Below are 15,609 nucleotides of genomic sequence, written 5' to 3' on the forward strand. Positions count from 1 at the left end.
CTACAACTCCAACAGAGATTCACAGTTTCTTAGGCTAGCTGGATATTACAGAAAGTTTGTGGAGGGGTTTTCTACTCTTGCCTCTCCATTGACTAAATTGACGCAGAAGGCAATTAAGTTCCAATGGTCAGATGCTTGTGAAAAGAGTTTCTAGGACTTGAAAGCAAGATTGACTACGGCGCCAATGTTGACTCTACCAGAGGGTATAGATGGATTTGTGGTATATTGTGATGCTTCAATAATCGGGCTTGGGTGTGTATTAATGCAACATGGGAAGGTGATAGCTTATGCTTCTAGGCAACTAAAGAATCATGAAAAGAACTATCCAACACATGATTTAGAACTTGCGGGAGTGGTATTTGCATTGAAAATTTGGCATCATTCTTTATATGGGTTCCATGTTGATATATTCACGGACCATAAGAGCCTTCAGTATATTTTCAAGCAGAAGGAACTGAATCTGAGGCAGAGAATATGGCTTAAGTTACTCAAGGACTACGACATTGATATTTTATATCATCCGAGAAAGGCCAATGTTGTGGTTGATGCTCTTAGCCGGAAATCTATGGGTATTTTGGCTCACTTGGAGGCATATCAGAGGCCATTAGCCAAGGAAGTTCACTGATTGGCTAGTTTGGGAGTTCGTCTTGCGGACTCTAGTGAAGGAGGGGTAATTGTGCAAAATAGGGCTGAATCATCGCTTGTTGTGGAAGTCAAAGAGAAGCAATACAATGATCCATCGTTAGTGCAGTTTAAAGAGGGGATTCATAAACATAAGACACTGGCAATAGGAGTGTATTGTCTGGGCGGCCTACAGTCAAAATTTGGACTAGGTTTTTGGTAGTTTTGGCGGGCTGGTGGTGAGTGGTAATATGCTAGCTGAGTGTTATAAGTGTGGTAGGTGGTAGTGGGTTGTTGATATCTAGGAGGTGAAGGCTGTTATGTGGTTGGAGGTGTTTGGTATGTGAGAGGAGATTTCGGACCTTGGGCTACCATCACAGTCCATACTTCCTTCTTTTTAGATATACCCCCTGACTGCAAGGCTTTGTTCGTAGCCTGGAGTGCCTCAAAATTTGTTACCATCCTGCTTTTGATTCCCTTTTCTATTCTTTCTCCCAATTTGATGATGTCGGAGAATTTATGATTTTCAATAACCATCAACCTCTTATAATATTGTGGATCCTGGGACCTGACAAAGAATTTGTTCATTTGTTCTTCTTCCAATGCTAGCCTTACTTTTGCAGCCTCTGATCTCCACCTAGTAGCATACTCGTGGAAAGTTTCTGTCAGCTTCTTCTTAAGATTCTGGATATAGAAGACGTCTGGTGTATTCTCTATGTTGAATCTGAAACGATCCATAAAATCTGAAGCCATGCTTACCCAATTAATCCACTTCTTTGAATTTTGACTGATGTACCAGGATAGTGCTTCTCCAGTGAAGCTCCTTATGAACAGATTCATGCGGATTCTTTCATCGATACCAACCCCTACGAGTTTGTCGCAATACGTCCTTAGATGTATCTTTGGATCACCTGTCTCGCCGAACATTTCGAACTTAGGAGGTTTGTAACTCTCTGGCAGTTCTACGTCCGGTTGAATACATAAATACTAATAGTTCAAACCTTTGATTCCTTTACCACCTTCAACACCTTGGAATCGACTTGTAAGCTTCTTAAGTTCTTCCACTATGTTGTTGATGAGCAGGTCCTTCTCGGTGATTTCCGATGTATACAGGGTTTGTTGTGAAGTGTGGGGTAAGGTTTCCACGTATATGGGGTTATTTTGGTGGACTCTAGGGATTTGGGTGTAGTGGTGATCATTGGTTGAGTTTTGGGGATCAAGAGTAGGTTGTGGTGCATTTTGAGAAGTGTGGTAGGTGGTAGTTTGTGGTTACTGGGTCGGATAATGATGATGCTGTGGATGAATTGGTACTGGTGGAGGATTAGGATTTTGGGGAGGCATGGCGTATTGATGAGGTGCGGGAGGATTTTGCGGGTGCTGGTTTTGTATGTTTTGAGGAGGTCCTAAGTTTTTGGCGTTTTGTTGGTTGATGTCGGGAACATTTAGGGTACGGAAAAGGTTTGCCAAGTTACGGACCTGCTCAAGTTCCGCTACACGATGGGGATGATGTCCTTAGACCATTATGTCCTGGGCCATGAATTGCGTGATAAGGGATTCGCAGGCCATGAAATGATGTTCTCGGGCCATGAAAATGGTGCCTCTGAAGTATGACGCCTTTGAATAATGATGTGCAATATTGAGAGATCCTCAGGCCATGGCATGGTGTCTTCCGGCTATAAGGATGATTCCTTCGAACTATGACGCCTTTGGACAGAATGGCGATGTTTCAGCCCATAAGATGCAAAGACATGATGTTTGGTTATGCGAAGCAAAACAAGACAGAGCTTAGTCTTGTGTAAGATCGGGAGCAGAGCTTAGCCTCGAGGTGGAGAATAGTGCTAGATTTCAAGTAGCATAGCATTTGGGGTTACGCAAGAAAAGGCAGAGCTTAGCCTTATGCGACTAGGGAGGCAATGCTTAGCCTCATGTGAAGTGGGAGGCGGTGATTGGTCTCATACAATTGAGGAGGCAGGGCTTAGCCTCATGCAAGATGGGAGACAATGCTTAGTCTCGTCCAAGGAAAGGCAGTGCTTAGCCTCATGCAAAATGGAGACAATGCTTAGTCTCATGCAGGGGAAGGTAGTGCTTAGCCTTATACAATTAAGGAGGCAGGGCTTAGCCTCATGCAAAAATGGAGACAATGCTTAGTCTCATGCAGGAGAAGGCAGTGCTTAGCCTTATGCGATTAAGGAGGCAGGGCTTAACCTCAGCAAAGGTGGAGACAATGCTTAGTCGCATGCAGGGGAAGGCAGTGCTTAGCCTTATGTAATTAAGGAGGCGAGGCTTAGCCTCATGCAAGATGGAGACAATTCTTAGTCTCATGCAATGAACAGATAATAAGTAGTAGCAGAGTATTTCTTAGCTGGAAATGTGTTTGCGCTTGGCAGCTTTGGCGTTATGAAGATAGTGATTCTAAGGTGTGCTCGAATTTAAGAATATTTCTTGTTCCTGCATCCAAAGGACAAACGTGAGTTTTATGGGGGAAGGTTGGTTCATGCCTCCGCCTGCCTGCTTTGCTTTGCTCTATATCGAAGTCCTGCTTGAGTTACCACGGGTAGTATCTGGATGTTTCATAAAAATAAAGTTTTAGAAAATGTGTGTGCATATGTTGAATGTAATTATTTAAAATACATTAGTATGAAATATCGGATAAATTAGATAAACCAATGACTGTGACACTTTAGAGACATTGCGACTTCCTTAGAATTTTGAGGGTCCTCCTCAAAATTCTGCCCCAGTTTACTTAGGCGATTCTCTAACCGTTCTGCATATGATGACGTTGGCTGGACTTGCTCCGGAATTTTGAGGGCCCTCCTCAAAATTCTGCCCCAGTTTCTGGTTGTGGGGATAATGAAAATTTTATTGAATTGTGACCGAACCCACAGGGCTGCCTACGTATCCCCTCTAAAATGGGAATCAGGTCGAGCGTAGTTCAATTACATCAGATGAAGAAATGCGAACATTCTTAACATAATATCTTTTGACTGTGTCTGAATTGATAGGATTTGGCCAAACCTCTCCGTCCATTTCTGTGAGTATGAGTGCTCCTCCTGTTAGTACTCTGTGAACCATGTAGGGCCCTTGCCAATTGGGCGAAAATTTCCATTTGCCTTCATCTTGATGCGGGAAGATCTGCTTCAGTACCAGCTACCCCGATGCGAACTGTCTTGGTTTGACCCTTTTGTTGAAAGCTCTGGATATCATATTCTGATAGAGTTGACCATGACACACTGCATTCATTCTTTTCCCGTAAATGAGAGCTAATTGTTCATAGCAGCTTCTTATCCATTCTGCATCACTGAGTTCAGCTTCTTGTATAATTCTTAAAGAAGGAATTTCAACCTCGGCAAGAATGACAGCTTCGGTACCATAGACCAGTAAATAGGGAGTTGCCCCGTGGATGTGCGGACTGTGGTATGGTACCCCAATAAGGCAAATGGTAACTTCTCGTGCCATTGCTTGTGGTTGTCTACCATCTTCCTCAGTATTTTCTTGATATTCTTGTTTGCGGCCTCCACGGCTCCATTCATTTGAGGCCTGTATGTTGTGGAATTCTTGTGCTTGATTTTGAAAGTTTCGCACATTGCTTTCATTAGGTCACTGTTGATATTGGCGGCATTGTCGGTGATGATGGACTCTGGAAACCCGAATCGGCAAATAATACGATCTCTGATAAAATCTGCGATGACTTTCTTGGTTACAGCTTTGTAGGATGCAGCTTCGCCCCATTTTGTGAAGTAGTCTATGGCCACTAAAATGAACCTGTGCCCGTTTGAAGCGGCGGGCTCGATTGGTCCAATGGCGTCCATTCCCCAAGCGGCAAAAGGCCAAGGTGCACCCATTGCATTGAGTTCATTTGGCGGCACCCGTATCATATCTGTGTGTATTTGGCACTGATGACATTTCTAGACATACCTGATGTAGTCTGTTTCCATAGTCATCCAAAAATAACCTTCCCTCAATATCTTCTTGGATAAAATAAAACCATTCATGTATGGTCCGCAAGTTCCAGAGTGTATCTCTTCGAGCAGTTTGGAAGCTTCCTTGGCGTCAACACACCATAATAACCTTAGGTCTGGAGTCCTTCTGTACAGAATTCCTCCACTTTGGAAAAAATGGTTGGACAATCTTCGGAGCATGCATTTTTTAGTATGATTTGCATGCTCCGGGTACTCTCCTTTTGCCAAGTACTCCTTGATATCATGGAACCATGAATTCCCGTCTTCTTCTTCTTCAACATGAGTGCAGTAAGTTGGCTGATTATGAATCCTTACCGGAATGGGGTCGATGAAATTCTTGTCTAGATGTTGTATCATGGAGGACAAAGTGGCCAATGCGTCTGCGAACTCATTCTGGATTCTCGGGACATGTATAAACTCTATCTTCATGAACCTCTTCATCATATCTTGCACATGATATAGATATGGTAATATCTTGGTATTCTTTGCAGCCCATTCCCCCTGCACCTGAGGTACCAGAAGATCTGAATCACCAATTACCAGTAATTTCTGGATATTCATGTCAACGGCCAAATTGAGTCCCAATATGCAAGCCTCATATTCTGCCATATTATTGGTGCACGAAAATCTGTGTTTTGCGGATATCGGATAATGTTGACCTATTTCTGACACCAAAACGGCTAGAATACCCACTCATTTGAAGTTTGCGGCTCCATCAAAAAACATTCTCCATCCGTCGTAGGCTTCGGTGATATCTTCTCCTACGAATGACACTTCTTCATCAGGAAAATATGTTTTTAGTGGTTTATATTCTCCTCCTACAGGATTTTCTGCAAGATGATCCGCTAATGCTTGTCCCTTAAGCGTCTTCTGAGTCACATAGATGATGTTGAATTCACTCAACAATATCTGCCATTTTGCCAGCTTCCCTGTAGGCATGGGTTTCTGGAAGATGTACTTCAGAGGATCCATCCTTGATATGAGATATGTGGTATAGGCACAGAAGTAGTGCCTCACTTTCTGGGCTATCCAGGTCAAAGCACAGGAGATGTGTTCCAGCAAAGAATATCGTGCTTCGTAGGATGTGAACTTCTTGCTCAGATAGTATATGGCCTGTTCTTTCCTTCTCGTCTCATCGTGTTGTCCTAAGACACAACCGAAAGCCCCATATAATACGGAGAGATAGAGTAGCAGTGGTCTACCAGGTTCTGGCGGGACCAGGACTGGATGTGTGGACAAATATTCTTTGATTCTGTCAAAAGCTTTCTGGTAGTCTTCAGTCCAACTCTTTGCGGCATCCTTCTTTAACATTTTGAAAATCGGCTCACATCTATGAGGCGGTTGATGTAATTAAGACGTCCCAAGAAGCTCATCATGTCTTTCTTATTCTTTGGAGGTGGAAAATCCGGGATAGCCTTGACCTTTGATGGGTCTAGCCCAATTCCTCGACGGCTGACGATGAATCCTAACAACTTTCCTGCGGGGACCCCGAAGGCACATTTAGCGGGATTCAATTTCAAATTGTACCTCCGAAGCCGATCAAAGAATTTCATCAAGTCTGCTATGTGATCTGTACTCTTCTTGCATTTGATGATAACGTCATCCACATATACCTCTATCTCCTTGTGTATCATGTCGTGGAAAATAGTTGACATGTCCCTCATATAAGTGGCCCCAGCATTCTTCAGACCAAATGACATCATTTTATAGCAGTACACCCCCCACTGTGTAATAAAAGCTGTCTTTTCGGCATCCTCTTCATCCATCCAGATCTGATGATTTCCCGCGAAGCAATCCACGAAGGATTGGAGTTCATTCTTGGCGTAATTGTCGATCAGTATGTGTATGTTGGGTAACGTAAAATCATCTTTCGGACTTGCTCTGTTTAGGTCCTGATAATCGACGCATACTCTAACTTTCCCATCCTTCTTCGAAACTAGCATGATGTTAGCCAACCAAGTTGGTTATTCAACCACTCTGAGAACCTTAGCTTTGATCTGCTTGGTGACTTCTTCTTTGATTTTTAGACTCATATCTGGCTTGAACTTTATGAGCTTCTGCTTTACTGGCAGACACATTGGGTTGTGGGTAGTTTATGAGCCACTATGGACGTGCTCAAACCAGTGATATCATCATAAGACCATGCGAAAATGTCTTCATATTATTTCAGGAAACAGGTGTATTCTTCTTTCTCTGATGGTGACAGGTGAATGCTTATGCGAGTTTCTTTGACTGTTTTGGAATCTCCCAAGTGGACTATCTCAGTTTCGTCCAGGTTGGACTTAGGCTTGTTCTCAAAATCTTCAACTTCTCTAACAATTTCCTCAGGTATTATATCCTCCTCTTCTATTTCTTTCGAGTCACTATCCTTATGTTGCGTTGTCTCATTACATGTCACAGTTGGTTCATCACGATAAGAAATAGTAATGCTGTAGAGAGAAAAATGTAGAGAATAGTAATAAATAATAAAATAGCAAACCATTGATAATTATCAAGATGTCAAACAAAAGCGATTTTCAATGATTCAAACAAATGTTTCAAAACAAAATACTGAAAATGTTTTTACAAATGCTCATAAGAATTGTTTTCAAAATAAATGATACTAGTAGCCAGGCTACCCTGGAACTCGGCGGGCCCTTGATGGTGTGGCAGTCCAGTTCCTGAGAATAGCTCCCTTCTCCACAGTCTGGATGACGAGGCCTTCTTCCTCCTTCTCCTCAACTATTACACTGCAGCCCATGTCTTCATCTTCCAAGAATAGATTCCTTAAACCAACTAGCGCTTCATCTTCTTCTGATCCCTACATCATATCAGCCTAATGGAAGGATTGGCTCAAATATGGTATCGGCTGCTCGAGAGGGTAATAAGGACCACGTCATAGTGGTGACCAATTCTGATACTCGTGCCAGGTGTATTGATATCCCAGTCCAAAGATCGTGCCGTGACGTTTTAACTGTATTAATTTGGTGATCCCTTGGAGATTTTTGCCGAGACCCTTGTCGGGTTCATACCCTGTCCATGCCAATGTGCTTTCTATTTTACTACTCCAGCATTTGTCCTTCTCGATCGCGTGTATTTTGTCCCACCAAGGGCGACTCTGTGTTCCAAATGTGGATGGTCTCCAGGAAAGAATTATGACTGAAGCTCACACTTCTATGTATTCCGTGCACCCAGGTTCTACAAAAATATATCATGATCTTAAGGAAGTCTATTGGTGGAATCATATGAATAGGAATGTGGCGGATTTTGTGGCAAGATGTCCAAATTGTCAGCAAGTGAAGGCCGAACACCAAAGGCCCGGTGGGTTGGCACAGAACATAGAAATTCCAATGTGGAAGTGGAAAATGATTAATATGGACTTTTTGGTAGGATTACCGCACACTCCGCGCAAGTTTGACTCAATTTGGGTGATTGTAGATCGACTCACGAAATCAGCACACTTTTTGCCGGTTAAGTCTACCGACACAGTGGAGTAGTGTTCTCAGTTGTATATCAAAGAAATAGTCAGGTTGCATGGCACCCCAGTTTCCATCATTTCTGATCGGGGAGCACAATTCACTGCTAATTTTTGGAAGAAATTTCAGCAAGGTTTGGGTACTCAGGTGAATCTTAGTACAGCCTTTCACCCGCAGACTAACGGGCAGGCAGAGCGGACTATTCAGACGCTTGAGGATATGTTGCGCGCTTGTGTTCTAGACTTCAAAGGTAGCTGGGATGATCATTTACCACTCATAGAATTTGCATATAACAATAGCTATCATGCTAGCATTCAAATGGAACCGTTCGAGGCTTTATATGGTAGGAGATGTAGATCTCCCATTGGGTGGTTCAAAATTGGGGAAGCAGATTTGATAGGGCCAGACCTTGCGCATCAAGCTATGAAAAAAGTTAAAATCATTAAGGAGCGGTTGAAGACTGCTCAGAGTCGTCAGAAATTTTATTCAGATGTTCATCGTAGGGATTTGGAGTTCAAAGAAGATGATTGGTATTCTTGAAAGTTTCCCCCATGAAGGGTGTAGTGCAATTTGGTAAGAAAGGGAAATTGAGTCCGAGGTATGTCAGACCGTACAAAATCATTAGAGGATCGGTGAGGTGGCATACAAGCTTGAACTACCACCTAAGATGTCATTAGTACACCCGGTGTTTCATGTGCCTATGTTGAAGAAAGTAGTTGGAGATCCATCACTCATTGTTCCGGTTAGGACTATTGAATGAGAAATTGACTTACAAAGAGATTCCGGTTTCTATTATTGATCGGCAAGTCCGAAAGTTGAGAAATAAAGAAATTACATCTGTGAAAGTGTTATGGCAAAACCAACAAGTTGAAGAGGCTACTTGGGAGGCCGAGAAAGAAATGAATAAAAAGTATCCTTATTTGTTTGAATGACCATGTATTTATAAAGCTGTGATCTATGAAAAAAATTCTAAGAGTTGCACTCTATGAATTATGTATGATTTGTACATTTGATGTTAAGGGTATTCCGTTCTGGTAATATAATTGCTTGTGAGGCCACAGTTGGTGTTGTTTAATATTATGTTACGTCGTTGAATTATGTATGTGCTGGTAGAATGTGTTTTTGGGGCTCTTTGACAGGTGGATAGGCCTCGTTACAAGGGAAACTCTGGCGAAATTTTTGAAAATTTAGGGAGTTAGTCAAATTTGGGGTTGCTGGTGTGTGGTATGAAAAGTGAGTTGCATAAGATACTAATAACAGATATTTTTACCCTCATTCGAGGACGAATGATCCTAAGTGGGGGAGAATGTAAGGCCCCATAAAATTTTGCAAAAGAAAATAATGTTTCGTGGTGCCGAATGATTTATTTTACGTGTTGAGGATTAGCGGCTCAGACCTTTTGGGTTGAACAATGCACCGGAAAGTAAAGGAAAATTTTTGGCTGAAAAGCGCGTTTATGCGGTCCATTATGCGACCGCATAATCACTCTGCAGGCCGCATAATGGCTGCAGAAGTGAGCAGGAGAGAGCCAAATCTGGCAACAGCTATGCGGTCGACTATGCGACCGCATAACTGTTATGTGGTGCATTATGCGACCGCATAACAGTTATGTGGACCGCATAGTGACTGCATACACAGGCAGATTTTTGATCAGTTTTGTCAGGAAGTATGCGACCATTATGCGGTCGCATATGGAGCTTCATTTTTGGATTTTTAAAACCCGACCCTACTTTATTAAATACACTCTTTGGGTCATTTTTGAACTATAATCTGACATTTAAGAGAGAGAGAGAGAGAGAGAGTGCCCTAGAGTGAGGAGGTGTCCTTCAATAATTGTTCTTTAATTCTTGCTCAAGTTTTGGAAGATTAAGAAGGGAAGCTCACTAGGTCTTCATCCTAGAGGTAAGATTCTACACCCTAAACCCTAATTTCAAAATTTTCTGAAAATGGATAATTAGCAAGATAATTTTTGGGCATAAGAGTTATTAATTTTACATGCATGTGTTATCAAAGGGTGTAGGAAGATTGTTGAGCTAAGAATGGAAAAGATTGGGGTGTGGGATGATGGAATCCTCCATAAAAGGGCCTTGAAACCTTAATGCACACCCAGTGTTTGATAAAATGCTCAAATGAGCTAGAACCATAATCATCTTCCTAATTTTGGTTCAATTTGTTATATTTCTAAAATAGATTGAAGTTGCTAAGAATTCCGGAATGTTTTAGAGTTTAAGGAAGCTCAATTGAGGTTTGTTGGCTAAACTCTTCTTTAAGAATTGGAATTCTCATTATCCTTATAAGTTCCAAGATGTTGAGTACAAACCGAGTATTCCGATAAGTTTTGTGATAAAGATATATATTTAATTTGTGTTTCAAATGCTCTTATCATATTGCATTATAAATTGAGGATGTATTTCAAACTATGGACATGTTATAATTTCAAGTCGTGATTTATGTGAAAGTTATTATGCCAAGTTGTGTAGAGATTGGGATTTTGATACACCTCCACCCGCATATATTGGGATGAGGCGGCATGACCGCTTTATGTAGGGATTATGGTATTGCGGGACTGCACCTCCACCGCATACATTTGGGGTGAGGCGGTACGATCGCTTTGTGTATAGATTGGTATTGTTGTGGCACCACCACCCACATATATATATTGGGGTGAGGCGGCATAGCCGCTTTGTATTGGTATTGGTATCGTTGATACATTTTCACCCTCATACATTGGGGTGAGGCGGCATAGCCGCTTTGTGTTGGTATTGGTATCGTTGATGCATTTTTACCCACATACATTGGGGTGAGGCGGCATAGCCACTTTGTGTTGGTATTGGTGTCGTTGATGCATTTCCACCTGCAAATATCGGGGTGAGGCGACATAGCCGCTTGTGTAAGTTCTTGGTACTGTGGTTATACATCCACCCGCATACATTGGGGTGAGGCGGCAGGGCCGCTTGAGTAGAGTTGTGGTATTATACTTACACCTCCACATGCATACATCGGATGAGGTGAAGGGGCCGCTTTGTGTGAAGATGGTTACAGAGGATCTCATCTTAAATCCTATAATTGTTATTGATAGCTCTTAATAAGCTTGTTCTGGTTTAAACGGTTATCTATATTATACTATTGCCGCACTGGTTCATCAAATTCATCTTGTATTTCTGAATTCTTAAATTGGTGTTTAGTTTTCATACTAGTACTATTCGACAGTATTAACGTCCCTTTTGCCGGGGGCACTGCGTCTTTAAATAGATGCAGGTGGTCCCACAACAGGAGATATTGATTAGTGATAGCAGTACACCTTCTTCCCAGCTGACTTGGTGAGCCCCACTTCATCCCGAGATCATGTATGTTTTGTTCTTTGTGTATTATGTTTGAGGTATAGCCGAGACCTTGTTGCTGGCATTATTATTGTACTCATCTTTATCTATAGAGGCTCCGTAGACATAGTGTGGGTTGTGTATTGGTGCTGGAAAAGACAAACTATGCTATGTTGTGGTTGTATTACTTGTCCATTTGAGACTTTAAAAATGGTAAAACTTATGGTAAGAAATTGGTAATTGCAGACATAGCCATTTTATTGTTTAATTAAGAAAAACATATATTCTCTTTATTCATGAATGAGTTTGGATAGAAGGAATCTAACAGGCTTGTTCGGTCGGGTCCACTCGGTTGAGCGCCGGTCGCGCTCCTCGATTTTGGGGCTTGACAGATGCAATCCTAGTAAATTGAGTTCTAGTCCCTTTAGTTCTTAGCTGGTCTTTTTAGTCTAGGTGTTGTTGTCTCATTTGTGAGTCGACACGTGTCTTGTCCTTTTTCTGAATAGCCGTTAGTTATAGTACCCAGGTTGTCTATTGTTCATTGGTTGAGGAATCTTCACAGTTGTTAAAGAATGGAATTATATATCCCACCCGAGTCAATGTAAAAGGGAGCATGAATGAAAAATCTTATTGTTTCTTATTGTAAATTCTCTTTTTGTTCTTTTATCTTTTTCGAATAGCTATTACGCTACATGTCCATATGGAAAGATGATTTTCATATATACTTATACAATATCTTTCTTACGAGGATCTCTTAATTGAGTGTTGAGTGACAATTGTACATGAATTGAATATATCCATGAACACACGCAACAAATACAAGAAAATCATGCTTCTCTAGGAATCAAATAATTCTAAGAATCTTTTTGTTAGCAAAATTGGTTACGCATACAATTTCTTTCTTGAGTTTTTTGTGACAATTATGATTGAATATATATATATTCAAGAACACACACCACAAATACAAAAAAAAAAAAATCAAGAATATTCATGCTTCTTTATGGATTCAAATAGTCCTAAGAATCTTTTGGTCAGAAAAGCTGGATAACTTTACACAAAAGTCCAATAAAAAAACACTCTTAATCATGGAATCCGTGTAAGGCTGGTCCTCTTCTTCACCTCATAGGATCCACCAGTAAGAATATTGAAATAAAAGGAATCTCTTGATAGAAGCAAACATCACTACGAAAAGTAGACCCCGAAAGTTTGGAATATTTGGAAGCAATTGACTATATATTAAGAAAGTTTTGATAACTTCATTTGATTTGTCAGGTTTCGTCAGATCGCTTGATTTGTTATATATGGTGGATATTTTATGTCTGTCTCCCTAGTGTATAACATAGACCATAGTGTTACTCTATTGCGTTATGATCCACAAGCTAAGATTTACCTAGTCCGTTAACAGAAAAGGATTAGCTTATATAGGTTGGGTTTTTAACTGCCGCTAACTAAATGTGTATAAAAAATACATTAATCACGTATAAAATACATATTATATGTATATTATATATTAATATACAATAATATATATTGTTTTGGTTATTATTGTGGGAACGACTATATGTTGTGTAGCTTTGAACGGTATGTTCTACAACTTTTACTGTTTTTAAATTATAATATTGAGGGAAAGGAGAATCTTTCTTAAATGAAAATATTTCTTCCGTTTCAATTTATGAGGCAATGTTTGATTAGGTATGGATTTTAGAAAAAAATAAAGATTGTTAAACTTATGAATATATATTTAACATAATACTTGTGTGGCTATAATACTCTTAAAAGTTGTGATATAAATATTTTATAAAATCTCTCGTTGGTAAATTAAAAATTTAAGTTAAAGTATTTTTCAAACTTATAAAGATGTTTTTTTAAACGGACTAAAAAGAAAATATTATCATATATACCGAAATGGAGGAGTGATAAAGGATGTTGGTGAAAATTACAATTAAAGTTGAAAAATAAAATGAAGAAAATAAAAAATATCTTCAGGCTCTTTACTGGTCCAGCAGTAATCCTCTTGACTTGTCTCCCCCATGATACAACAACCCGATCACGTGGTATGACTCAAACAAACTCTGAACAAGTTCTTGAGTCCAAAGCTCCACCAAAATGAACACCTTCCTTCAACAAAGTAAAAACTCTCTTCTTTTTCACAACTTTAACCTCACTTTATGGAAACACTCTACAATTATTTTTCACACCATATTATGGAAGAAAGACTCCTATTTATAGGTGTAGAAATTCTTCCTTAAATTAAATTGGAAAAAAGTGGGGTAATAGGTTATGAAATCATGGAGAACATGGGATAATGATAAAATTAGTCTGTAATTAGTGGTAGAACATGAAAAAAGAGTTACAAAAAAGTTGTGGTCATTTTCTACATCATGGAATAGTGGAAGTTATGACATATTTTATTTTAATAATAAAATGCTAATATACTACCAAAGGATGATGTTTTGATCAGGAGACTTGATGACACACTACCTAGACTAGAAAAAATGTATACAATTGATGTGGGACTCTCAAGTCTAAGGTCATCAGAAAATGAGGTGTACGAAATGGAAATGGCGGCCATTTCGTTTTCATATGATGCATAATAAAGGCAGGACTAATTTGGCACAATGACTTCCTTTTTACCTCATCGTAATACTTATTGTAAATAGATGGTTATAAATACTTCATATGTTATTTCACCTGTCAATTAATCGTCTAACGGTCTAAGGACTTTCTTAATTTTAAGCAATCGATTAACAAAAGAATGCGTCAAGTATCTATTTACTCTCAAAATCGGATAACAATTAAATTTGTAAGTGATTTTAAGGATACGTGATCTAACTTGATACAAAATGATAAATCAGTTTGCAATTGAAATAAGTAATGAAAAAGTGAATGCAAACCACACGAAATGAACAGTTTTAGTCCTGGAAGGTTAACCACCCTCGAGCCAAACGTGCCTTGATCAGAATAAAATAACAAGAAAATAATAAGAACTTAAAGAGAATAACAATATATTGCTTTGGGATGCGTGTTATGATGTATCCCATGAATAATCAGATCCCCCCTCCCCTAGTAGAGGAATCCTACTTTAGGTACAATTTTATAAAAGGTAAAAAATCTCTTCATTTGCTGGATGCCGGTTGCTTACTGATACGTGCCGAGATTCCCGCTACCAAAAAAAGGGTAGGAAAAATGGAAAACAAGGGGAAAAGGGTAGGAAAAGTGGAAAACAAAGGAAAATAAAGAGAGAGAAGAAGCGGCCGGATTGGATATAAATTTATATCGTACTAACAATTTAAAATCTATTAACACTATTTGTATAGTATCATCTTATCGATTATTAATTAATGTTTATCATAAAATTTTATTCACAACAAATTTACAAGTGAGCTCATTGTATAATTAGTTTTTACTTTCTCTGTTTGTAGAACTTAAACTCAATTATAGACTTAATAGTTAATACCTGTAATTGGTTTTTGGTCGCTTGAAGAAATATGGCTATGGTTCATATCCGAATTTTGCTGCTAATAGGAAAATCCTCTATGGTCAAAATTAGGTCACGGAAAAGTGAGCTCAGTAATTCATATTTCTTGTGAAAGATATTTACAAAAATCTAAAACCATCCTAGATGGGGGTATTGAGTGAAATAGAAGGTTTTGGTTAAAATGGGCTTGGATTTAATGTTTTCTATTTTCTCCTTTTTCTTTTTTTGTTTAATAATCAGGTGTCACAGTAAGAAAAATTAATTGAATATCTTACTGACTTGAGTGACCTTTTGAGTGAAATAGCAAAAAATAAATGACTTTTCTGATACAAAAGAAAGAAACATGACATTTTAAATCAAATATCAAAGATAAATGACATTTTTGATTTAAAGAAAAGAAATTTGTTCACCTAATAATTCAGTGACTTCTGTATGGACTTGAAGTTTGTTACAATATTTTGAATTATACTAATAATGTAAGAAAAATTATATATCAACCTTCCACGAGTCGAATACAAACTTAGCTTGACAAATTAATCCAAATAGCCGCTCATCCAATTGCTTAAACTAAAAATAGTCGGTGGAGATATAATATATGCATAATTTATGTTCTATATGTGTATAATTACGTATAATCAATATATAAATTATGTATATAACTAGAAAAAGTAAATAATGAATATGTCCGGCTACAAACTTTGGGTATGTTGGGATGTCATGATTGGGCCTCATGGATTTCTGAGCCCAAATCCACCCGAAATTCAGACCCTAAACCC

At 39.2% G+C, this 15,609-nt stretch overlaps 1 protein-coding gene across 1 annotated transcript; it reads right to left on the bottom strand.

The window, feature by feature from the left end:
• Positions 1-939: 939 nt before the first annotated feature.
• Positions 940-1,548, bottom strand: LOC138904977 (uncharacterized). The gene has a single exon (XM_070193470.1). It carries the CDS (start codon positions 1,546-1,548, stop codon positions 940-942), a length of 609 nt encoding a protein of 202 aa, XP_070049571.1.
• Between the last annotated feature and the right edge of the window lie 14,061 nt (positions 1,549-15,609).

This window comes from Nicotiana tomentosiformis, chromosome 2 (genome assembly GCF_000390325.3).
Source record: "Nicotiana tomentosiformis chromosome 2, ASM39032v3, whole genome shotgun sequence".
Classification (NCBI taxonomy): Eukaryota; Viridiplantae; Streptophyta; class Magnoliopsida; order Solanales; family Solanaceae; genus Nicotiana; species Nicotiana tomentosiformis.

Excerpts from the sequence above, each read along its gene's own strand:
- LOC138904977 (XM_070193470.1), bottom strand. The coding sequence starts at position 1,548 with ATGTTCGGCGAGACAGGTGATCCAAAGATACATCTAAGGACGTATTGC.